At 43.0% G+C, this 25,736-nt stretch overlaps 1 protein-coding gene across 1 annotated transcript in view; it reads right to left on the reverse strand.

The window, feature by feature from the left end:
• Positions 1-25,736, reverse strand: part of PPP2CB (protein phosphatase 2 catalytic subunit beta) — a 564,832-nt gene that overhangs the window by 267,186 nt on the left and 271,910 nt on the right. Inside the window, exon 4 of the mRNA XM_044059310.1 lies at positions 7,052-7,141. Coding sequence (XP_043915245.1) covers positions 7,052-7,141 — 90 coding nt within the window. The remainder of the gene's footprint in view (positions 1-7,051; positions 7,142-25,736) is intronic.

Here is a 25,736-nt window from a genome sequence, read left to right on the forward strand (position 1 = left end):
TCCATGAACGCATACATTTGAGGAAAATGGCGTCGGCTGATGCCTTTATACCCGAAGACCAGCAGAGATGACGTCGGGTGAAGTGCGACATCAGCCGAAGCCGGACCCAGACTTTGGAATCCGGCCGACCGAAGGGCTGCCTGACGACAGGACAACCCATTTGTTATGACTGCAGATGCATCCATGAAGGACATCCACACTGAAGAAAATGATTGCTAACCTGCTGAGTGTTATGTACTAGATCCTGCAATGCCTTTCTATCAATAGGCTCAGGAGAGGCTAGCTTTTTCTGTAAATCATCCAGTAAAAAATCCTGGTACTGAAACATATGAAAAAGGCAGTTAAGTGACCTCATGTCCAGGGTGGTAGAGGTATAAACTTTTTACCCCATCTCTCCAGGGACCTAGCTTCCCTATCCGCTGGCAGTGGGTTCTTGGCTGTGGAAGTAGCCACTCCCTTGGGGCCCTGTGAAATAGTTTCTAGATCCACAGAATGGGCCTTAAAGAGATGTTTGCGGGTGTCAGGGACTCTATAATATCGGTCTGGCTTGACAGGAGCAGGAGGGAGAGAATCAGGGTTAGCACTGGAGTCGGAGAAAACATCATCCAGGACATCCATAACTGGAGGGATAGCTAAAGGTCTGTGCTGGGGTAGCTTGAGGAAGGTACGAAGCCTTTTCCTGGAATCAGAGAATTCCTGACCCTGTCATTTGAAATGCTCCCTCAGAGTGTAGGACTTCACCGAACGAAAAATCCTCTGGAGGAGAGGCAGAGGGAATTGATTCCTCAGCATCAGAGTCCTCATAGGCCTGGAAGGATTCTTCTTGGGTATCTGAATGCTCAGAATCCCCAGAGGCTTCATCTGAAGAGAGGTTGTCTGCCTGCTCAGTTCTGGGCCTTTTCTCTGCAGGCGGCTGGGAACCTCTGTCTGGATGAGGCTGACACCCCCCGATAAGAGAAATAAGATCTGCAGCAAGAGACATGATCTGTTTATCAGAAGAAGGGGCCTGGGCAGTAGGTTTAGGATGGGCCTTGGCCTGGCTGGCGGCCTTAGCACGTGCAAAGGCCTTGATGGACATGGATACAGGAGGCCTAGCTGCCCCACGTGCAGGAGTAACCTTGTCCACAGGAATGGTGTCGGGTAGATCCAGAACTTCGGTTTCTGGAGGAAAATTAACAACCGGCCCCGGAGAAGACTCCGAGACCGAAGGACGTGTTAACGCTGTGTCGTCGGCCTGGAGCGGTTGAATTACCGCTTCCGAAGGGACTGAAGCACTTGCGGGGGGTTTAGGAGGAGTATTGGCGGAGGACGCGGGCCGAGGATGTCGGTCCCTGTCCTTTCGTTTTTTGGTAGATTGAGTTGTCGGTAGTTCCGATGGCATGATATAAGCGAAAGATCCGCCGAAAAAGTCTTCGGCAAATTCTGCCCGGCGCCTGAGAGTGCGCTTATTAAAGCAAGCACAGGCAGCACAGGCCGAGACGTCGTGGTCTGGGCCCAGGCAAGGGAGGCAATAAGAATGGAGTCCTTATGAGGTATTTGTTTACTACAAGACAAACAATTATCAACTTTCTCAATTTGTTCTGACATTGGCTGAGGCAAGAAAAAAATGTTCCCCGACGGGGTACTTAGCTTTTAGATGACTTCGGTACTGAAAACACAGGAGCTGACCGACCGGCACTTGCGAACTGCTTCTGCTTCGGGCACTGCGCGGCAAGAAAGACTGAAGAAGATGGCGTCGGCCGATGCCTTTATACTCCAGCCGTTCTGAAATCGGAGAGGAGGCGACACCAGCCGACGCCGGACCCAGACTTTGGAATCCGGCCGACCGAGGGCTGCCTGAGGCAGGACAACCCATATGTTATGATTGCAGTTGCATTCTTGAAGGACATCAGAATAAACTAGCCGATAACCAAGTACGATAGCGAGTACACCAATAAGTGCCGTCACTCCGTGTACAACAAATTCACAGCTGGCCAGAACAAGATAAATGAAACCGCTTCAATTTATTAAAACTAGTAGCGGCAGAAAACAAACAAGTAAACGAATAGAAATCAGGTTAAGCGCTTTCACCCAGCATATCCGGGCTTCATCAGAACTACTGAATTAGTTCAATAACAAGTAATTTAAAACTTTTTTGGCGCCAAAAATTTTTTTTTACAATATTTAAAGACACAGATGCGTCTAAAGCAATTGCAGTTGCTGGAAAAACTAATTAGTAAAATTATATTTGTCACATAGATCTCTGACAATATAATTCTCTGACAATATAAATAGAACAAAGTAGATAAATGCCCAAATATATAAATAGAATATGTCTAATAAATATATAAAATACCCACTATCAAATAAAAAACTCGACTATATACATATAAAAATATATAAGAATATACATATATACTACACATACTACTATAATACTAAAATTACTAAAAAACTGTCGTACCTTGTTAAAAAATTAAAATTGATATATTGTGTGAATAATTATGTGAACCACATATAATTCAAACATTTTTTATGAAGATATGATATTGCATAAATATAAATCTTACATACATCTTTAATAAATAACATATACCTTTGTCATAATATGTTAAAATTTGAGTAAGAATTAATATAATACAATAAATTTATATAAAACATAAATGAATTAAAAATGTAATAATGGTTTTATAGATATAAATTCATTTAAACCAGGCAGTGTGGTGGCATCTAGGTATATTTGCCACCATATTTCTTTATAACTGAGTAAACTTTTAAAATCCCCCCCTTTGGAATCAAATTTGATCACTTCCAGTATAATAAATTTGAAGTGGTGGTCGTCCCCTTCTCTGTCAATATATCTATAAAGTGCATTATTGTTGTCTTTAGTTCTTATACAGTATACATGATCATAGATCCTTTTTCTTAAATTTCTTTCCGTTTTACTTATGTAAAAACTAGAGCATTTCTGACAAATGCTTAAATATATAACCATCTTACTATTACAGTTACCTGCCCTTCTTTTTACACAACTTTTATGTCCGTTAGCCAAATAAGTAGTGTTCTCAGACATATTTACATTGATTGCAAGTGCCACACTTCGGATTCAAACCAGGGGTCAACTTGTTTTTCTTTCCAGTAGTTTTGTATTCCACTAGTTGTTTGATATTAGTTCCCATTTTATATGTAAACTTCGGTTTAGCTCCCAGTATTTTACTTAACTGAGTATCTTTAGATATCATCATTCTCTTTCGGCTTTTCCCATTAGGGGTCGCCACAGCGGATCATCTCTTTCCATTTCTTCCTATCCTCTACATCTTGCTCTGTCACACCAACCGCCTGCATGTCCTCTCTCACCACGTCCATAAACCTCATCTTAGGCCTTCCTCTATTCCTCTTACCTGGCAGCTCCATCCTTAGCATCATTTTCCCAATATACCCATCATCCTTCCTCAGCACATGTCCAAACCAACGCAATCTCGTCTCTCTTGCTTTGTCTCCAAACTGTCCAACATGAGCTGACCCTCTAATATACTGATTCCTAATCCTATCCATCCTAGTCATACCGAGTGCAAATCTTAACATCTTTAACTCTGCCACATCCAGCTCTGACTCCTGCCTTTTTGACAATGCCACTGTCTTCAACCCATATAACATAGCTGGTCTCACTACCCTCTTGTAGACCTTCCCTTTCACTCTTACTGGTACCAGTCTGTCACAAATCACTCCTGACACTCTTCTCCACCCATTCCACCCTGCCTGTACTGTCTTCTTCACCTCTCTTCCACATTCACCATTACTCTGAACTGTTGATCCCAAGTACTTAAACTCGTCCACCTTTACCAACTCTACTCCCTGCATACTCACCATTCCTCTACCCTCCCTCCCTCTCATTTACACACATATATTCTGTCTTAGCCCTGCTGACCTTCATTCCTCTGCTCTCTAGAGCACATCTCCAACTCTCCAGAGTCTCCTCAACCTGATTCCTACTCTCACTACAGATCACGATGTCATCTGCAAACATCATAGTCCACGGGGGCTCCTGTCTGATCTCATCTGTCAACCTGTCCATCACCACTGCAAATAAGAAAGGACTCAGAGCTGATCCTTGATGTAATCCCACCTCCACCTTAAACGGATCTTTTTAATACAGCTGGCTGCTATATTAAACTGCAAAATGTAAGACCTATGAAAGGAATCAAGACTATTGACTAACTTATTATTATCACTTTCAAGGGACATGCATGTCTCTTGAACTACATGTTTATGTTTACTCCCTAATAAGGGTTGATATCTGGAATTCCTATATTGTAAAATGTATTGAATAGTGTGGTCCATCATAGTAATAGGATATCCACTTTGCATAAATAACTCCTTTATAAAATTTAATTCAGAATATAATAATTCATTGTCAGATGTCATACGTGCGGCTCGAACACACTGACCTTTAAATACATTATTCTTCAATTTCTCTGGATGACAACTGGTGTAATGTAAACAGTTATTAGAAAAAGTGTCTTTTCTATATATAGAAGAAATAAATGTATTTGATTGATGTTGGATGAAAGTGTCTAAATATGGTAATCCAGTGTTATAAGAATAGGTAAATTTTAGGTATTCACTACTCTTATTGAGATAATTGATGAAAAATTCTAGTGTACTAGAGTCAGCATCCCATAATATGTAGATATAGTCTAAGAACCTGGAATAGTACTTCACATACTTAAAATAATTACTAGTAAATAATACTGTATCCTCCCAATGAAGCATTACTAAGTTAGCATAGATGGGAGCACAGGCGGCTCCCATCGCTACTCCTTTTGTTTAAAATATTCACCTTTGAAGTATATATAGTTATTGTCCAATACGATGGCCATCATTTCTTCCAATAATCTAATTTCTTCCCATTCGAGGTTTGAATACTTATAAATACTAGTACTAAAAGCTTCAAGTCCTTGGTCCTTGGGGATGCACGAAAATAAATCAATTACATCTATAGTAAGAAATGTAATATTACCATAATTCATATCTAAAGGGGAATTACTCAAAAATACCCAGGAATCTTTAACCATATGTGAAACCTTTTCATATAAAAATTTCAATTTAAAGTCAATGTATTTTCCTAATGGAAATGTCTTAGATTTACTACCGGAGACTATTGGACGGAAGGGGGAAATCACATATATTTTTATGTACCTTAGGTATACCGACTAGGGTGGCCAATTTTGGAAATTTAACTATTAAAAAATCATGCATCTCTTTAGTAATTCTTCCTTCTATGTAATATTCTTCAATATAAGAATCAATCCTTTGGTAAGCAATATTGAGTTCATTAATGGAAATAGGTGTATAATTACCAGAATAATGTAACAAGTCATAAATCTTTTTAATATATTGTGTGTTATCATATAAAACGATACCACCCCCTTTGTCTGGTTTCATAACTCTAATATTCTCATTTTCCCTAAGGTTACTTAATAATCTTTCTTCATCTTGTGTTACGTTCGCACCAGAAGCTAATTGTTTAAGTTTGTTGGATTCATGATAAATTTCTCTAATAGTTAAATTCTCATACAATTCGATACTAGGATGGCTGGGAGGATTAAAACTACTTGTCTTCTTAAAGGGGGTATCAATATATGTTCTGTGGGGAATATTGTCTTTATCAGTCACATTCAAATTATTAAAATGGACAGCTAAATTAGCTTTTCGAATGAATTTTTTGAATTCTATAATTGTATCTGTCAAGTCAAACCTAGGATTCGGTATTTATTTCATTCCTTTACTAAATAGTGACGGCACTTATTGGTGTACTCGCTATCGTACTTTCGAGGTTGGCCATGTAGAAAGCTTTCCGTACAGAGGCAATATGGTGGGTCAAAAGTCAATCTGCCATCAACCTGGGTTCCCAAGTCCCTCACGATTTACTACGTGCATAGGAACTCGTTATTAATGTGATAATCTGTGGTGACATCACTCTCCCTAAAGGGGATGATGCATTTTTTGACATTCAGTTTGAGGCCATGTTTCTGGCACCAGTCATTTGTTTGGGTGAGACCCTCTTGGAGGATGTCCACATCATTAGGGGAAATGATGACCGTACCCAGTTTGCAGTTATCTGCAAACTTTGTCAGCCATAGCCCACTAGTTTTGACCTGCACCTCAGAAAAAGTACATCCCAAACAACAGAGGCCCCAAGACCGATCTCTAGGGTACACCGCTCATTACACGTCTACTGCTTGAGGTGACTTCCCCTATTTTGACTAGGTGGGTTCTAACACTGAGCCAGTTTGCTACCCATTTGGTAACATACAGACTGATGCTTAATTGAGAAAGTTTATCTATTATATCCAAGTGGGGAATAGTAGTGGAGGCTTTGGCCAGGTCAAGGCAGGCAGTGTGCAGACTTCCCCTTGCCCATGAAAGGCAGTACCTGACTTCATCCAGCACAGCAGGCTCCATACTTCCACAGTCACTCATTCGGAAGAAAGCTCTCTCACTTTCTGCACATATGAAGTAACAATATTTTGATGCAGCTTGTAATGCTTACCGTGAGGGATAATGCATGTTAAGATAGTACATCTGGTTAAAATAACTACATGCAAAAATCCTTTCACTTTCACCTGTTACCTAAAAATTGGTAAGAATGCAAAATAAGAGCCAATATTCAACAAAATAAGCGAAAGCCACCAGAGAGTCCATGAAGTAATAGCAGTATGATTTCCTGGGTTGCATGTTCCAAACATCAAAAAGCAGTCTATAAGATCGTATAAAAGGTATGGCTTATGATTTCTAGATTTACCACGAACACTGCATTTCAGGGTACCTTTTGTAGTGTTCATTCTCCTTCCCTGTATCCAAGAAAAGGTTTGCAAAAAATATATTTAAAATATGCAGCATTTTGTAATTCTGAGTGTTTCCTTTAAAAGGTACTCCTTTAATGCAGCACTAAAATGCATTCCTTATCTGCTTCTAGCAAATCAAACCCTGACAATTTCCAAATCTGCTAAGTCAAAGGGGATGCATACAATATTTATAAACAAAACTATTTCTGAAAAAAAATATTCACCTCATGTGGAACTTCCTGGAGGCGATCCAGAGCTCGTATATGGTCCAATGTGTCTATGGATGGTGAGAGGCCTCCATGAAGACAGAAAATCTGAAAAGGAAAAAATCCATGACATAAAACTACTGAAGAATGTGAATGCTTACAAATTAAGTACTGTTCATTTTCATTTCTGTGCAAAATTAATGAAAAAAGCAAAATACTTCTTTCTCTAATCTTGACAGAGGATTTAACAGATGACTTAAGTACTTTGCTGTTAGTTCTCATTAGAGATCCAGATTCAAATAGGCCAAGGTATTGATGTGCAGACCAGGGGAGATGGGACAATGTCAAATGGTTTACAGATGGTCTCCAGTCCCGAGAAGGGTACCCACACTATGGGCTTGACGGACAGACACTATGAGTATGTGCTAACTAATGGTAACAAATCATAAGCAAGACAACAGGAAGGTGTATGCACAGTACCATGAATGTGGTTTCTTCATAGAGTCATGTACTCCTTCCTTTCCTGGGAAGTGACAGAAATAAGATGGAATGGGATTTTTCTGTCTCATCACCTCTTCTAGACCAATACAGACCTTAGTAACCTGGATCACTGACAAATGCTATGGGGGAAAATCTAAAGGCCGTTAGAAATATAAACGGGTAACTCAGTGTTTTTGCAATTGCCTTTATAAACAGCTGGCACAAAACATCGCTACTCAAATAGCTACTGTACCAAGAGTAATCAAAGACTTTAGCTGCAAACAGGACTAGCCTAATTAGACACTGAATTATCAAAATCTCATTAAAGAAATGACTTCATGTGCCTTCTGAAAGTCTACAGGGTACAAGATGGAAATGCACATTTTCTGGGCAAATTAATCTATTTTACTTACAAATTTCAATGCAAGTCCCTCCCCCCCAAAAAAAACAAAGCAGGAAAAGGAGGAAATAGTTACATTTCCTTAGGATGTCACCACAAGAAAAGTACAGTCTCAGGAACAAAGAATTAAAAGTCAGATATTACCTCTCCTGTACCAGCTTAACCCAAATGCAGGATCATATGAATCCATAGCTAACCCTAACACTGAATCTGATGAGGACATTAATATCTACAGTGAAAAGGAAAATAATGACAAAGGATGATACCAACGTACAAATTATAAGGACACTAAAATAATAAAAAGCAATCAACTTAAGCATCTTCGCTGAAAATCTGAGAGTGACTGAACATTCTTATACACCTTTTAATAAGCTTTGACTAATCAGATAATCAAACAGATTCAACCCCAAGTTGTTACAGAGACTTTCAGGTACTTTAGTGCCACATTTTAATGCAAGCAGTCACCTTCTGTTATGACCAATCATGAATACACAAAAGTTATGCACTCACCACAACAGACAAGTTTCATTCATGTCCATTTAATATTAAGTACAGTTGTGTACACCTACCATAAATGTAGATGTTAGAGTGTCTCCACTGTTGCAGTCATGACTAGGGTTCTCCCCTGCCGGCAGGCAACCCTCGGTCGGCCAGAATCCCAAAGTCTGGGTCCGGCGTCGGCTGTTCAACCATGCTCCCTGACGTCAGAGCGCCAGGAGTACAAAGCTGACAGCCGACGCCATCTTCTCCAGTTTTTCTTGCCCCAGATGTCAGGAGTCCCAAAATGAAAAAGGTCCCATAACCTTTGCAAATACACCTCAGAAGAATGGTGAAAAAAAAGGAAATACACAAAAGTAAAATAAGAGGGACAGGAGGGAGGAACAGACTGCAACAGTGAAGACACTCTAACATCTACATTTATGGTAGGTGTACACAACTGTACTATGTTCATCGTGTTTCACTGTTGCAGTCATGACTGTAGGGTAGAATCCCAAAGCTGAAAGAAAGGGAGGTGGTCATAAAGAGGAAGGGTGGCTAAAGGCCCTGCAAGACTGCAGAGGCAAAGCCTGCCCTAGACTTAGAGTAGAGAGGTAGATTGTAGTGCTTAGAAAAAGTATGCACTGAACTCCAAGTTGCAGCTTCCAAAATGTCCTTGGTAGGAACTCCCCTGAGGAAGGCCGCAGAAGTGGCAGCAGCTCTGGTGGAATGAGTCCGTATACTCCCTTGGATTTGCTTTCCATGGTGAGAATAACAAAATCTGATTCCATGAGCAATCCATTTAGAAATGGTCTGTTTTGAAATGGCTTTACCTTGGGAACTTGAAGCATAAGAAACAAACAATTGTTCTGATTTTCTGATGTCCTTGGTTCTGTTCAGGTAAACACGTAGTTGTCTGTGTACATCCAAGGAATGCAAGATCCTTTTCCCCTTTATTTTGAGGAGTGGGAAAAAAGGTTGGCAAGTGGATAGTTTGATTTAAAGCCACTTTGGAAACCACCTTAGGCATGAAGGTAGGATTAGTCCTCAAAGCTACCCTGTCTTGATGAAAAATAATATAAGGTTCCACAGCCATAAGAGCTTGTAACTCTGAAACTCTCCTGGCAGAGGTTAGGGCTAACAGAATCGCTGTCTTCCAAGATAAAAACTTGATGTCAGAAGAGGCAGCAGGTTCAAAAGAAGGCAAGGTTAGTTTTTCCAAAACATAGTTGAGATCCCAAGCAGGAATGGGAGGAGATCTAGGAGGTCTTAAGTTCTTAGCTCCTCTGAGAAACTGTCTCATGAGCTGGTGGGAAAAGATGGGAGGGTCTGTATTATAATGAGCAGAAAAAGCAGAGGCATGTATCTTAATGGAAGAGAAAGAGAGACCCTTATGTAAGAGATCTGTCAAGTAAAGTAAAATTAAAGTAATGTTAGGAAGAAGAGGATCAGAATCCTGAGCCTGCATCCAGGAACAAAATCTTTTCCATTTTCCTGCATAAGATTTTCTAGTGCTAGGACGTCTGGCTTCTAAAATGACATCCATAACCTGCTTGGGCAGTAAAGAAGAAATCAAAGGCCCTGGATTAACCAGGCCGCCAGGCTGAGAGTTCTGACATGAGAGTGTAGAACCTGACCCTGATGCTGGGACAGAAGGTTCGGAGATGGAGGTAAAACCCAAGGGGGCTCCAGGCATAGGTTTTTTAGAGTTGGATACCAAAACTGCCAAGGCCAATTTGGAGCCAGCAAGATTATCATGTTGGGCTTGTCTTGTTTTATCTTCAATAAAACCCGTGGAAGAGGAGGAAGAGGCGGAAAGGCATATCCTGAGAGGTTCCTCCAACTGAATGACAGGGCATCCACTTTCCAAGCTTCTCTGTGGAAAGTCCTGTTGCAAAAATTCTGTAGTTGATGATTGAGATGGGATGCAAAGAGGTCTGTGAGGACATCCCCAGACTGCTGTTATCATCCTGAATATTTTGGTGTCCAGCACCCACTCGTGTGGATCAGAAAGGTTTCTGCTCAGACTGTCTGCCAGGAAGTTTTGTTTCCCTGGTAGAAACTGAGCTTGAAGATCCAGATTGCAAGCTAGAGCTGTGTTCCATAGATCCATGGCTAGTCTGCAAAGGGGGTAGGAATGAGATCCCCCTTGCTTGTTTATGTACCACATAACTGTGGTGTTGTCTGTCTGTATTAGTAGTTGTCCTGGTTGTAAAAGATTCCTGAAGGCCAATAGGGCTTTCTGAATGGCTAACATTTCCTTTAAGTTGATATGCAGGTGCTTCTGATCCTTTGTCCAAAGGCCCTGCAGACAACTGCCCTGAAAATGGGCTCCCCAAGCATAATCCGAGGCATCTGTGGTTAGAATCTGAGTGGCAGGAGGCAGACGGAAGGGTTTCCCTTTGTTTAGAGCACATGCCCTGGACCACCAAAGAAATTCCTTTTGAAGGCAAGGAAGGACGGAGATCAGTATGTCTAAACTGTGGCAATGCTGAGACCATACACTTTTTAGGTACCACTGTATTTTCCTCATGTGTAGTCTTGCATATGGTACGAGAAGGATGCAGGAGGCCATGTAACCCAAAGCCTGCAGGAATTTCCTTGCAGAGAGTTGAGTTAGAGTTGCCAAGGTTTTGAAAGTTGAAACCAGCTGTAATTGTTTTTCGGATGTCAGAAATGCCATCTGGGTTGTGGTGTTTAGAAGTGCACCCAGAAACGTTATCTGTTGTGATGGTGTCAAATTTGACTTTATGTTTACAGAGAATCCCAGGAACTTGAGGAGGTTCTGTACAAATTCTAGATGCTGGAGTAAGACATCCTTGCTGTCTGCCTGAATTAGGCAATCGTCCAGATAAGGGTAAATTTGAATTCCCTTGAGTCTGCAGTAAGCTACTACTGGAGCCAGGCATTTGGTGAAGACCTTGGGCGCAGTAGACAATCCAAATCGCAGCGCAGAGAATTGAAGTGCCTTGATCCGGCCTTGAACCAGAGGTATTTTCTGCGATCCTGCCTGATGGGAATGTGTAAATATGCCTCCTTTAAATCCAAAGTTACCATCCATGCATCTTTGGACAGCATTGGAAGTAGCTGCTGTAGAGTAAGCATCTTGAATTTTGGAATCTCTAGAAAGGTGTTCAAGACCGACAGATCCAAAATGGGTCTCCATGAGTTTTGCTTCCTTGGGACTAGAAAGAGCCTCGAGTAAAAACCTTTTCCCATCTCTGAAAGAAGAACCAGTTCTATGGCATTCATAGCCAAAAGAGCTGCCACCTGGTTTAAGGCCTCCGTCCATTGATGTTTCCGAAGGTCTGGCCATCCGCTTGGCCTTGGCAAGGTATGAAAATGGAATTTGTAACCTCTTAAAACCACATCCAAAACCCATTTGTCTTGGGTTATTTGAGTCCAATTTTGATAAAAAAAAGAGAGAGTTTTCCTCTGAGAGGGGCTTCCAGGCAAGAAGTTCCTGTAGCCCAACAGAGGGAGTCATTGAGTTAGTTTCCTTTGAGATTGCGACCTGTCCTCACCCCCCCCAGGGGTGGAAGCACCCACTGTCTTGGTCTATAAGCAGCTTGTGTTTGAGGCCTCCCTCTGGAGCATCTATATCTACCCCTCTGAGGCCTGTCTGAAGTGGGAAAGGACCAATTTTTTGAAGGCCAATTCCTGCTAAATCTAGGTGGCTGTACTTGTAAGAAATCTTTAACTGTTTGCATGGATTTCACCTTATCCTCCATCTTTTTAATCACCTCTTCAGCTTTTGATCCAACAAAACATTATGCTGAACAGGAGCATCCAATAATTTAGCCTTTACTTGTTCAGGTAAATTTTGTTCCTTTAGCCATGCATGCCTTCTAATGACTGTGCCAGAGGCCGCAGCCCTACAAGAAGCCTCCAAGGCATCAAATCCACAGTGTAAACCATGCTTCCCAACCTGTTCAGTGGCATGCAATAAGTCATGTAATTCCTTATCATCTGCACAGGCAGAGATGGAAGTAAGCTTTTGTTTTAAGACAGACAACAGAAATTGCTGGTATTTAAGCATATGAAACTTACAGTTTAAAGCCCTAATGGATAAAGTAGCAGAAGTGTACACCTTTTTGCCCCATCTTTCTAAGGATCGAGAATCCTTTTCAGTAGGAATGGGATTTTTGGCAGAAGCGGCCTTAACTCCCTTAGGACCCTGAGAAATGGTTTCAGGGTCAGCAGCAGGGTTCTTGTATAAAAACTGATGGGAATCAGGAACCCTGTAATATCAATCAGGCTTAACAGGAGCAGGAGGAAAAGAGTCAGGGGTTAAGTTAGCCTCCGAAAAGGCATCATCCACAATATCCAAAACAGGAGGAATAGCCAGGGGTCTATGTTGGGGAAGAAGAAGAAAATCCCTCAGTCTTTTATTGGATTCCGAATACTCCTGTCCTTCCCAGTGAAAATGTTCCCTCATTTCATGCAAAGTTTCCCCAAAAGAGAAATCCTCAGGGGGAGAAGCTGAAGGAATGGATTCTTCAGCATCAGAATCCTCATAAGGAGGGAAAGAATATTCCTGATCAGAAGAAGAAACTGAGGAAACAGAAGCCTGATCAGAGGAATCATAATAAACATCCTGCCTTGGCCTTTTGTCTGGAGGGGGATGTGAACCCCTAATCATAGTAAGTAAATCCTCCGCCATCTTGAGTAACTGTTTCTGTGACTTGGGTGCCAGTTCAGAAGAGGCCTGTGTTGAAGTCTTTGATTTAGAAGGAGTCTATGCCTTTTGTCTTTGGCTTTGCCTTTACTAGTAGCTGAGTAGGCCTGAAAACCCCTTCGGAAGCCGGTACCTGCAAGGCGGCTCTGGACCCATCCAAAGGAGCATTGTCCGAAGGTCCTGCAACAGAAATATTTAAAGGCCTGGTTGGCTCCTCATGAGAGTCCGTTTCGGCCGTCGGTTCTGAAATGGCCAACGACAGGGGCTGCAAAAGCACCTCACTGATGACGGCCGAACCTGAAGCTGGCTCCGCTTGTGCGCTATCATCAGATTTGGACCTCTGAGGCCTGTCTTTATCCTTGCGACGTTTGTGAACTCCGGTAGCCGGGACCGTATCAGACATTTTGTAGTTAAAGCGCCTACCGAAGTAATGAAAAGCAAAATCGTACCTTCGCTTAATTGTACGCTGATTGAATCTAGCACAAAACCGACAACTAGCTACGTCGTGGTCAGGGCCTAAGCAAGGAATACAGTACGAATGAAAATCCTTATGAGGTATTTGCTTCCCACATGAAATACAATTATTAACTTTTTCTGACATCGGAGTGGAGCAAGAAAAAAGTTTCCCCAAGTACAGTTTTGTACCTACCATAAATGTAGATGTTCGAGTGCTAATACAGCTGCAGTCATAACAGATGGGTTCTCCTGCCGTCAGGCGGGTCCTCGGTCGGCCGAATTCCAAAGTCTAGGTCCGGCGTCGGTTGTCGTCGCTTCTTCCCTGACGTCAGTGCGACAGGGGTATAAAAGAACCAGCCGACGCCATGTTCTTCAGTTTTTTGTGCCCCCAGAAGGAAGGCAATACATAAAATTATGTAGTAATGCAATGCAATATAATCAAAAAACAGTAGTTGCAAGCAAATACACCATAAAAGAATACCCCTAGAGGGGAAGGAGGGAGGGAAACCTGGACTGCAGCTGTATTAGCACTCGAACATCTACATTTATGGTAGGTACAAAACTGTACTATGTTCATCACGCATACAGCTGCAGTCATAACAGATGGGTAGAATCCCAAAGCTAAGAAAGGGGTGGTAGGCACTAGGTGGAACTAGGAGGAGCCAAAATGCCCTGCAAGACTGCAGTGGCAAAGCCTGCTCTAGATTTGGAGTATAACGGTAGGTTGTAGTGTTTGGAGAAGGTATGCACAGAACTCCAAGTGGCTGCTTCCAAGATATCCTTGGTAGGAACTCCTCTGAGGAAGGCTGCAGAGGTGGCTGTGGCCCTGGTGGAATGAGTTCTAATGCCTGTAGGAACAGTTTTGCCATGAAAGGAATAGCAAAAGCGTATGCAGTGGGCTATCCATTTTGAGATTGTCTGCTTGGAAATTGGCTTTCCTGTAGCTCCTACCGCATAGGCCACAAAGAGCTGTTCTGATTTTCTGAAAGGCTTTGTTCTGTCCAAATAATGCAGTTGCCTGTGGATGTCCAAGGAATGTAGTAATCTCTCCCCTTTGTTTTGAGGATTGGGATAAAAAGTAGGTAAATGTATGGCCTGATTTAAAGCTACCCTGGATACCACTTTAGGCATAAAGGAAGGGTTGGTTCATAATGAAACTCTGTCCTGATGGAAGATAAAAGGCTGGACAGCCATGAGGGCCTGTAGTTCTGAAACTCTACGAGCTGAAGTGATAGCCAGAAGGAAAGCTGTTTTCCAGGACAAATATTGCAAATCTGATGAAGCAGCTGGCTCAAAAGGAGGCAAAGTCAGTTTTTCCAGAATGAAATTTAGATCCCAAGCAGGTATTGGTCCATTTCCTTGGAGGTCTTAAATTCTTAGCCCCTCTGAGGAACTGTCTTAAAAGAGGGTGAGAGAATAAAGGAGGATCAGTGTTGTATTCTGCAGAAATGGCTGAGGCATGGATTTTGATGGAGGAGAACAAAAGTCCACTGCTTAGTAGTTCAGCCAAATATTGTAGTATTTGAGGTTAAATTCAGTTTTCCAGGGTTCTGGTCCTTTTTCTCATTCCAGACAAAAATGTTTCCATTTTGCGGAGTAAGCTTTTCTAGTTGATGACCTTCTGGCCTCCAAAATGGCATCCTGCACCTCCTTGGACAGTAGGGCCTGCTGTGATGCTAAGGAATCTTCCATGCGGCTAGATTGAGTGTTTTTAGCTGACTGTGCAGAGTTTTGAAGCTGTGCTGAGTCAGAAGAAGATGCATTAGAGGCAGGGTCCATGGAGGGAAATGAGTCAGGCTCCTCAGGAGTGGGTACCAATGTTGCCTTGGCCAGTCCAGAGCAATGAGGATCATCTTCGGTCTGTCTGCTCTGGTCTTCAATAGGACTTTGGGCAGCAGAGGAAGAGGTGGGAAGGCATAAACTGTCATTGATGTCCAGCTGAAAGAGAGCGTCCACTCTCCAGGCCTTTGGGTGGAAGGTCCTCAAGCAGAATTTTGTCAATTGATGATTTTTGTAGGAGGCAAAGAGATCTATGTCTGGCCTTCCCCATTCTTGGATTATTTCTGTAAAAACTTTTGGATGCAACATCCATTCGTGTGGATCTATCATATTCCTGCTTCGGTTGTCTGCCAGCGTGTTTTCCTTGCCTGGCAAGTACTGTGCTTGTAGTTCCATTTGTAAATCCATGGCCATGTTCCAAATTGATATGGCCAGTCTGCATAGGGGACAGGAATGTGTTCCTCCCTGCTTGTTTATGTACCACATAACTGGTGTTGCCCGTTCTTATCAATAGTTGACCTGGTTGTAGAAGGTCCTTGAAAGCTATAATAGCATTTATTACTGCTAGCATTTCTTTTTGATTGATGTGAAGGTGCTTTTCTTTTTGGGACCATTTGCCCTGAATGCACCTGTCTGTCATGTGCGCCCCCCCCAGGCGTAGTCAGAGGCGTCTGTTGTGATGACTTGATTTGCTTGAGGCTTGCTGAATGGAAGACCTGTGTTTGCTTGACATGCTTGAGCCCACCACAGAAATTCCTTTTGCAGACATGGAAGTAGTGGTATTATTGTTTCCAAACTGTGGCTGTGTTGAGACCATATGTTTTTTAGGTACCACTGTAGTTCTCATATGCAGCTTTGCACATGGGGTTAGCAAGATGCAAGATGCCATGAATCCCAGAGCCTGCAGGATTTTCCTTGCAGTCAGCCTGGTGCAATTTGCCAGTGTTTTGAAATACTGAATTAGTTGCCCCTGCTTCTCTGGCGTGAGGTAGGCCATCTGGGTGTTTGTGTCCAAAATGGCACCCAGGAAAATTATATTTCGAGAGGGTATTAGCCTTGATTTCTCTTTGACTGTGTATCCCAGAGAGTTTAATAACATTATTACATAAGCCAGATGTTTCAGAAGAATGTGCTTGCTGTCCGCTTGGATCAGGCAGTTGTCCAAATAAGGGTATATTTGTATCCCTTGAAGTCTGCAGTAGGCAATTACTGATGCCAGGCATTTCGTGAATACTCTGGGTGCAGTAGATAAGCCAAAGGGCACTGCAGAGAATTGATAATGGGTTGAACCTGCAAGAAATCTGAGGTATCTTCTGCAATTTTGTCTGATTGGGACATGCAGGTATGCCTCCTTGAGGTCCAATGTTACCAGCCAAGACTCCTTGCCCAGCATGGGAAGAAGTTGCTGTAGAGTGAGCATCTTGAATTTTGAGTGCAGTAGGAATGTGTTTAGGATGGAAAGATCCAAAATAGGTCTCCAATCTTTTCCCTTCCTTGGCACCAGAAATAGCTTGGAATAAAAACCTTGACCTTGTTCATGTGTAGGTACCTCTTGAATAGCTTTCATGTTTATAAGATCTGAAATTTGCTTTTGTGCCTCTGCCCTTTGTGTGGTAATTTTGGCATGCCTCTCATTTTTGGAAGGGTATAAAAGTGGAATTTGTAGCCTTTGCTTATAATGTCCAGGATCCATTTGTCCTTTGTGACAACATGCCAATTTTTTGAGAATAGTGCCAGCTTTCCTCCTAAAGGGGCTGCCACTTGAGACCTGGTTGGCCTGCAAAGGGGACAGTCATTGGGTTTGCTTTCTGAGAGATTGTGAGTTGTCCTCACCACCTCTTTGTGTAGGAGCTTGCCATTGTCTGCCTCTGTACGATCCTTGTGGTTGTCCTCTGCCCCTCGGGTGCCTGTATCTGCCTCTTTGGGATCTGTCCGTGGCAGGAAAGGACCAGTTTTTGGAAGGCCAATTTCTACTAAAACGTGGTGGTTGAACCTGCAGAAATTCTTTCACAGTTTGTATTGATTTAGCTTTTTCCTCCATTTTTCGTAATACTTCCTCAGCATTTGCCCCAAATAGTACATCCTTTTGAAGAGGGGCGTCTAGTAATTTAGCTTTGACATGATCAGGCAAGGTTTGTTCCTTGAGCCAAGCATGCCTGTGTATGACTGAGCCTGTAACAGCAGCTCTACATGAGGCCTCTAGAGCATCAAAACCACATTGTAAGGTATGTTTACCCACTTGTTCTGCACTATGCATCAAATCCTGCAACTCCTTCAAGTCTGGTTGTTCAGGTTGTGACATTTTACTTTTCAATTGAGATAACAGAAACTGTTGGTATTTTAGCATATGAAACTGACAGTTTAAGGCCCTCATGGTTAAGGTAGCCGAGGTATATGCCTTTTTTCCCCACCTTTCTAAGGATCTAGAATCTCTCTCGGAAGGCAATGGATTTTTGGCAATGGAAGCCTTAACTCCCTTGGGTCCCTGTGAGATGGTTTTCTAGGTCAGCAGCATGGCTTTTGTAAAGAAATTGGTGCGAGTCAGGAACCCTGTAGTACCTGTCAGGCTTAACTGGAGCTGGAGGTAGAGAGTCCGGGTTAAGGCAGGCCTCAGAGTAAACATCATCTAGGATGTCCAAGACAGGAGGTATAGCCAGAGGCCTGTGCTGGGGTAACAAAAGAAATTCCCTGAGCCTATTCTTGGAATCTGAATAATCCTGGCTTTCCCAGTGGAAGTGTTCCCTTAAGGTATGCAAAGTTTCCCCAAATGAGAAATCCTCAGCAGGGGATACAGAAGGAATAGACTCCTCTGCATCAGAGGATTCGAAAGGGGAGTTAGCCTGTTCCTGATCATCAGAGTGTTCTGAAATAATGGATCCCTGATCAGAGGAGGGGGAAATCTTCCTCCACTCTGGGCCTTTTGTCCGGAGGTGGCTGAGAATCTCTGATTAGAGTAATTAAATCCTCAGCCATTTTAAGCATCTGTCTCTTAGGCATGGGGCCTGGAGATGGGCCCTGTGTAACTGGTCTCTTAGGGTGCATGGTTGCTTTAAACTTGGTGAAAGCCTTGATGGAGAAAGAAGAGGAAGGTCTGAAGACACCTTGAGTGGAGGTGGACCTGTCCACATTCTGTGTTTCAATGCCAAGAGTGGCTTCGGTATCTGTAGTCGGGGTGTGGGCCGAGGAGCCTGCGACCTCGGGTACAGGAGACACCGCCAAAGATGTGTCGGTAGTCAGGGGCTGCGTAGGCGCCTCACTGAGAACCGGACCACGTGTAGTCGGCTTTGGCGTGGTGTCGGTAGAGGCCGCGGACCTCGAGTGTCGGTCCTTGTCTTTGCGTTTTTTTAGACAAAACCGGTGTCTGAGTATCCAATGACATGGTATAGTTAAATGCTTTCCCAAAAAAATGCTGGGCGAACTCCGCCCGACACTTAATAGTGCGTTTGTTGAATGTAGCACAACAGTGACAGACCGAGACGTCGTGGTCTGGGCCTAAACAAGGTATACAGAGGGAATGGAAATCCTTATGCGGTATTTGCTTCCCACAAGAAATACAATTATTAACTTTGTCTGACATCGGTCTGAGGCAAGAAAAGTTTCCCCAACGGGGTACTTGGCTTTTAAGAAGACTTCGGTTTTCCAAATTTTTCGTAATCTCAGGAGCTGGCCGACCGGCACTTGCGAACTGCTTCTGCTTCGGGCACCGCACGGCAAGAAAGACTGAAGAACATGGCGTCGGCTGGTTCTTTTATACCCCTGTCGCACTGATGTCAGGGAAGAAGCGACAACCGCGCCGGACCTAGACTTTGGAATTTGGCCGACCGAGGACCCTCCTGACGGCAGAAGAACCCATCTGTTATGACTGCAGCTGTATGCACGATGAACATCGGGGTACTTGGCTTTGAGTGGAGAAGAAAGTCTTCGGACCGAAGTATATAGAAAAATTCGTCAGGAGTCAGCCGACCGGCACTTGCGAACTGCTATCACCGCACGGCAAGAAAGACTGGAGAAGATGGCATCGGCTGTCAGCTTTGTACTTCTGGCGCTCTGACGTCAAAGAGCATGGCTGAACAGCCGATGCCGGACCCAGACTTTGGGATTCTGGCCGACCGAGGGCTGCCTGCCGGCAGGGGAGAACCCTACAGTCATGACTGCAACACTGAAACACGATGATCATCATGTGGGTATTCCAGATGCCTGTTGGATACAGCTCAGCAGCATTACTGCTCCAGCGCTTTAAGAATTTTCCTTCCAGTAATGCAACACTTCCTCTGGTTACCTCAGATAGTACAGTTGTATAAAATCTTACTATAACAGCAGATGTCCTACTTTACACTGCTATAGTATTCTTTACAGATGGAATATCCTGCACAGGATAGCCAAACATCTGCCCAGCATACCAAAGCCTTAGTTTCTCCCAAGCTCCATACATCAGGCATATGTTCTACATCTAAAGCTTAGGGTACATAAGTGATGTACGAGCACCTAATCCTCAGAAATGAACTGCCCAGAACAGCCAGAGCAATCCAAAGAGGAGAAGCAATGACCTGCATCCAGGAAGGGGAGAAAAGGAAGAAGGACCTCTCACCCAAAGGAAAAGCCACAAAGAGATAAAGGGGAAGGAGGGAGGGATAGAATACTGCAACAGACAGAAGTAGGACATCTACTATTAAGATAAGATCTTGCACAACTATACTATGTCCATACTTATCACGGACGCAGTATTCCTTACAAATTGGGGAGTGCCAAATGCTAGTAAAGAGTATGGTAGGAGGAAACTATACAGGGGTCCTCCAGCAACTCATGTAGGATGACCCTGGCAAAACCACCCCGACTCTAGAAATCGCATCCAACTTACATTTAGTAAATGTATGAACAGAAGATCATGTAGCAGCTTCCAGAATGGGTCTAGTATTCAGCAGACTTTTGGAAAAAAAGAAAAAACAAAAAAGAGCACCAGAAGAGGCAAATCCAGGAGGAGGCAGTTTGCTTAGAAACAGCTAAGTCCAGTTTGCTAGAATGGAAAGAAAAGTTGCTCAGAATTCTTTATACCTTTAGTCTTGTCAAGGCAATACCAGAGCTACGTAGAGCCACAAAGTATGAACAACTTTCTCACTATCACTTGGGAGAAGGGGAAAAAAGGAAGATTAATAGTTGGATTTTGAGACAATTCATTAACATCCTTAGGAATAAAAGGAGGAGTGGTAAAAGAAGAAACAGAAACATACCCTTCAAAGAAAAAAATGGCATCCATTTTCCAAGCCAGGGGACTTGACACACTGGAAAAGAACTGGGTGAGTTGTCTGTTCAGAGGGGAGACAAAAATATATACTTGAGTAGTACCCCACTGATGTACAATGTCCAAAAAACCTCCCTGTGAAGCATCCATTCATGAAGATCTGCCCCGGGCATGCTCAGATTCTTTGCCACTAGACTGTGCTCCTAGGGAATGTTAACTGCCTGCCTAATTGCAAAATCCCAAGTCTGAAGAGCTAGCCTGCTGAGAATGTAAGACTGTGTCCCTTTGTTTATATACCACATCACTGTGGTGCTGTCTGTGAAAACTCTCAAAAGACCTAAAGCCCAAAGAGGGTGCAAGGCATGAACAGCTAGAATTAGAGCTCTCATCTCTTTTATTCTGATATGGTCCACTTGTTGCTGGAAGACCAAACGCTCTAGACCCTGATGTTGTTAGAAGGGGCTCCCTAGCCCTGATTGGAAGAATCTGTGTACAGGTCTTGAGTAGGAAGAGGGATTTGAAAAGGCAGACTAGGATTCAGAGAAATTGGCCAAAGCCAGAGAACTCAAGTTTGAGGGAAGACCGGGATAAGAATATCCAGAGGATGGCTGAGGATGTTGAAGCCAAACAGTTTTAAGATACCAATGAAACTTACTCATGTGCAGCCTGGCAAAAGGAACCATAGAAATAGTGGCTGCCATAAACCTCAAGATCTGAAGAAACTCTCTTATAGGAACAGCCTGCAGTAGAAGTGAATGAAACTAGGCAGTCAAGGAAAGGACCCTGGGAGGGGGAAGCAAGGCCATCATTGGCAAGGTCTGAACCCTGCAGCCCAGACAAAAAGGTCCTGAAAAGGGGTAAGAAGAGACTTTGTGATTTAGAGTTAACCTGGCATTGTAGAGGGGAAGCATGATATACCAAAGATCCTGAAAAAACAGGTGCTGATATGGGCCTTGAATCAGCTGGTTGTCCAAATAAGGAACAATCTGAATTCCACAAAACTCTGCAGAAGACTAACTGAGGTCTCCAAGCTGTAGAACGACCAAAGAGCAAAGCAGATAACTGAAAATGTGAAGGGGGTAATTTCTCTGACATTTGGGAATAGAAGGAAGATCTGCTTAAGATCTTGCATGACCTTCCCCCTCATCCCGCAAGGTCTTGAAAAGCTCAGCTGCTGCAAAGCCAAATAGATTTTGTCTTGAGTGCTGCAGAAAGCTACTACAAGTTCTAGGCACTTTGTGAACGCTCTTGGGGCTGGTGAAAAATGAAAAGGCAGAGCAGTAAACTGAAAATGCAATGAGCCAGAGGAAAACCTGAAAAGTCTCCTGCAAGAAGGCTAAATGACAATGTGTAGATATGTGTCCTTGAGACCAATGACACTAAGAAGGCTTGTGGGAGGATAAAAGGTAGAAAAGTCTGAACAGAAAGCATTTTTAAAGATTATGCTTTCAGGTAAGTATTTAGGATGGACAGGTCTAGGATGGGTCTCCAGTGCTCTTCTTTTCGTGGGACTAGGAAGAACCTGGAGTAAAACCCTTTTCCCATCAACTCTTTTGGTACCTGTTTGATGCTACTTTGAATTAAGAAGTCTTGAATAATGGGATTCAGAAGGGATATCTGACTTAGAGGAGGCAGTGAGGTACCTCTCAGAGGGGGAACTGTCTTGCTAAGACATTTTATAGCAGTTTTTGATGAAGGGATCCACTTTTATGTCTGTGATAAGTTTGCCACCTGGCCAGGGAGAATGACAACCTTTGAGAAAGAAGGGTAACTGAGTTGGGGACAGGGAGAGATGCTGCAGGACCAGTCACAGATTGTGCCTCCAAAGGGTAGTCTCCTAGCTGAAGGTTCCCTTAGGATTTTTCAGAATATCTTTTCCTGGATGTTTTCCTCTGTTTGTGGACTTTCCTCAGATCTATTTTAATGAAGGATGTAGACTTAGCTAGGTAGTTACTATGTTATCGAGGGACTGAGGGAAGCAAGAGCTGTCTTTAGTCCTTCATGGTCTTACCTTGGGCAACAGACTGGCTTGCCTGAGGACCAAACAGTAAGTCTTTGTCCAAGGTCAAATCTATAATCTTTTAATATCCTCAGGCATACATTGAATGCAAAGCCCTGCATATCTACAGATAACCAGTCCCGTGGCAGTTGTCGTAGAAGCACCGTAACTGCACTTAATGCTGTGTCTGGCAACCTGAATAGCCTGTGAAAGTAAGCGCCACATCTGTTCCTTAGAGTCTGTTGTAGGAGGATACAAGCTAAGGAATTAAAAATGGAAATTAAAACACTGACATTTGAGTCTGGTAATTAAATTACCCTAAAGTCAGGGGTAGCAGAGGTGTAAACCTTCCTCCATATATCCACTGCCTTACTACAGTCATCAGTGGGTAGGGCATCTGCACTGGGCAAAAGCTTGGAGGGCTTATCTGAAGAGAGAGATACTGCAGAAGAGCCTGTCACACAGTTCTTGTACAGGTATTTCAGGTCATCGGGGACTTTGTAAAACTGGTCTTGTCTACTAGGAGCTGGTGGTTGAGAATCAGGTGCATAACAGGTAGACTGAAAGGTGCCCTAGAAAACCTCAAACACAAGGACTGGAGAAGGGACAAGGGTACCCATCTCCAAGAGGCTGTAGCACCTCTTCAGAGCATCAGAAATCTGAGTGGATTGCCAATCAAAGCATTTTATCATGCTCTGTACAGTCTCCCCAAAAGAAACCTCTACAGGGGAATCCGGTAACAGGGAGTCCCCTTCACTGGAAGAGATTTGTTCTGGAAAATAAAGCTGAGGTATAACCCAGATAATGAAAAACACTGAAAGCAACCACCATAAACCAAGAAAAAAGTACAGTTTTGTACCTACCATAAATGTAGAGACCATATTTACCCATGAAGCAGTCCTTACTCGGTCCACCCCGGCGTGAGCCAGCGTCCGAATATCAGGAGTACTATCTGCAGACGGTCTTATCCTCTTTTATATGACCCCAGAGCTAAGAAACATGTCCAAAAAACCTTAATGCCCAAAATACCAAAACCAAAAAGTGAACAATATATACAAAAAAGGAACCAAAATATAAGCTACAAACAACCACAAGAGACAACATATAGGAAAAAGGAGACAATAGTAACCAACCTCAGAAAAACACAGTCTACGGTATGTGAAACTGAGGCATAAAAGTATTAGGCAAAATTGCTGCAGTCCCTTGCCAAATATGGTAAAATCCCAAACTGACCCCAGTAATGCTGAAGGCACTATTGAGCCCTTAGCAAATGCCGAGGTAACATGCCTTGCAAACATGCCTTGCCAGGTACCCAATACAAACCTAGCATGAATGGGCAATCCACCTTAGTAGAAATAGAACTCCGGTAGCCTCAGGCAAAATCTCCTTAGTTGCCAGAATGTAGAAAAATAACTAGTGAAAGTGCCCTAAATGCCTAGCCTAATCGAATGACAATTTGAAGCCATGATCGAATCTAAAGTAAAAGCCAATCCACGAGAAAAAATCTTGGCAAAAACTCTTTAACAAACACTTTGCAAAAAATTAATAGAACTCAAAACTGTAAGACTAGAAACCACCTAGGAATAAAGGGAACAAATCATAGTCCTGCCCCGTAACACTTTAATAAACTGCTCACATCTAAAGTGTGCAAAATCTTCTGCCTGCGTACATGCAAATCCTCTACCTGCATTAAAAGCCAACAAATAAATGGTTAAAGGTAAACTTATTAGTTTGGCACCTTGGGCACACGGGCACCTTAGTAGAGTATAGTTATCTTATGGAAAATCAAAACCCCCTAGAAAACAAAACCAGGGCCACCACATACTCCCTAACATATTCAGCTCCTCTGCTGGGCCAACAAAAATTTGTGCAAGTGTGGAAATATAAAAAATTAAGTAATATTCCAATTCAGCAGTAGCTGAAAATGTAAGTTCAGTTTTCACAAGGAAGAGAAGGACAAACCCCTTAATTAGTAACTCAGTAACAGAGATGTATTCTCTTAACTCCTCTAAGAGGAATCTTGAATAGGGATCACAACAATGGTGGGTCATCCAACCAGTGAGAGCTATGCATTATGGATCTTGATGGAAGAGGACAGACCCACATGTCAGTAACTCAGTCAAAAATTGAAGAATGGAATATGAGATAAACCAGAAAAAATTTTCAAATTTGCTCAGAATATGAATAAAATCTCTTCCATTTAAGTCACGTAAACTTTGCACTTACGTTTCGCCCTAGTTGCCTGCCACATTCGCTTTGTTGAGGGGTGAGACCAGGTTGTCAGGAGGAACCAGTGCCAGAGCTGTCACTTCAGAAGGAAGCGTAGGGCTGCAGGAGGCACGATCCTGAGCAGGTAAAGGATGTGGAATCAAGGTAGAAGGCCATGGGTGGTCTTTGCAAGAAACTCAAGGGATAACAGGTTTCCACTGTAGCAGATAAAACTGCTGTGCAAACTACCCCAGCTAGCATGATTGGTGGAGAAGACACAGTGGCTAATTGAGGTTCACCATGATCTATGAAACCCCTGCCTGAAGAATCTGGAGATTATTCTGACTCCCTGAGAGTCTATATCCTAGAAGGGTTCCAGGCTCTTGCCTGTTGTTTGCCTGTGAAAGAGTGTTGATTGCCCTGGCAGAAACCTTGCCCAGAGAGTTCATGCTTGCCTGCAGTGGAAGATGAATGTGTTCCATGCCATTTGAGCTAACATGACTGTTGTGTTGTCTGTTGGAATCAATATGTGCCCTCTGTAGTCTTGTAATGAGATTGTCCTGTATCCACTTGTGCATTAAGGATGTGTTTTACCTTGATATGTAGATGTCACTTCGTGTGGGCCACTTGTTGCTTATCCAATTTGCATTTGGTCTGTATCCAAGCATCTGTGGAGCATCCTGAGGTAACCACAAGAGACTACGCTGTCTGGCGGATCCTGAAGAGGCCTCAGACAAGCAATCCATTCTGGGCCACCTATTAAATACTCTTTGAACTGTAGGGTATATATGGATGAGGGAAGGTAAAATTTGATTCCATACAATTACCATAACCCTTTGGGGTGAAGGACTTCCCACTTTGTCAGCACGACTTTGGCAGATATGCAGTGTGGCCTAGATAAGTGACAGACCTAATGCTGACTGATGTCTCAGCAAGGCAGGAAGTGACTGACAGGATAGTGGATGATATGTGAGACAGACTGGAAGG

Source organism: Protopterus annectens, chromosome 17.part0, assembly GCF_019279795.1.
Source record: "Protopterus annectens isolate FY-2018-M chromosome 17.part0, PAN1.0, whole genome shotgun sequence".
Classification (NCBI taxonomy): Eukaryota; Metazoa; Chordata; order Ceratodontiformes; family Protopteridae; genus Protopterus; species Protopterus annectens.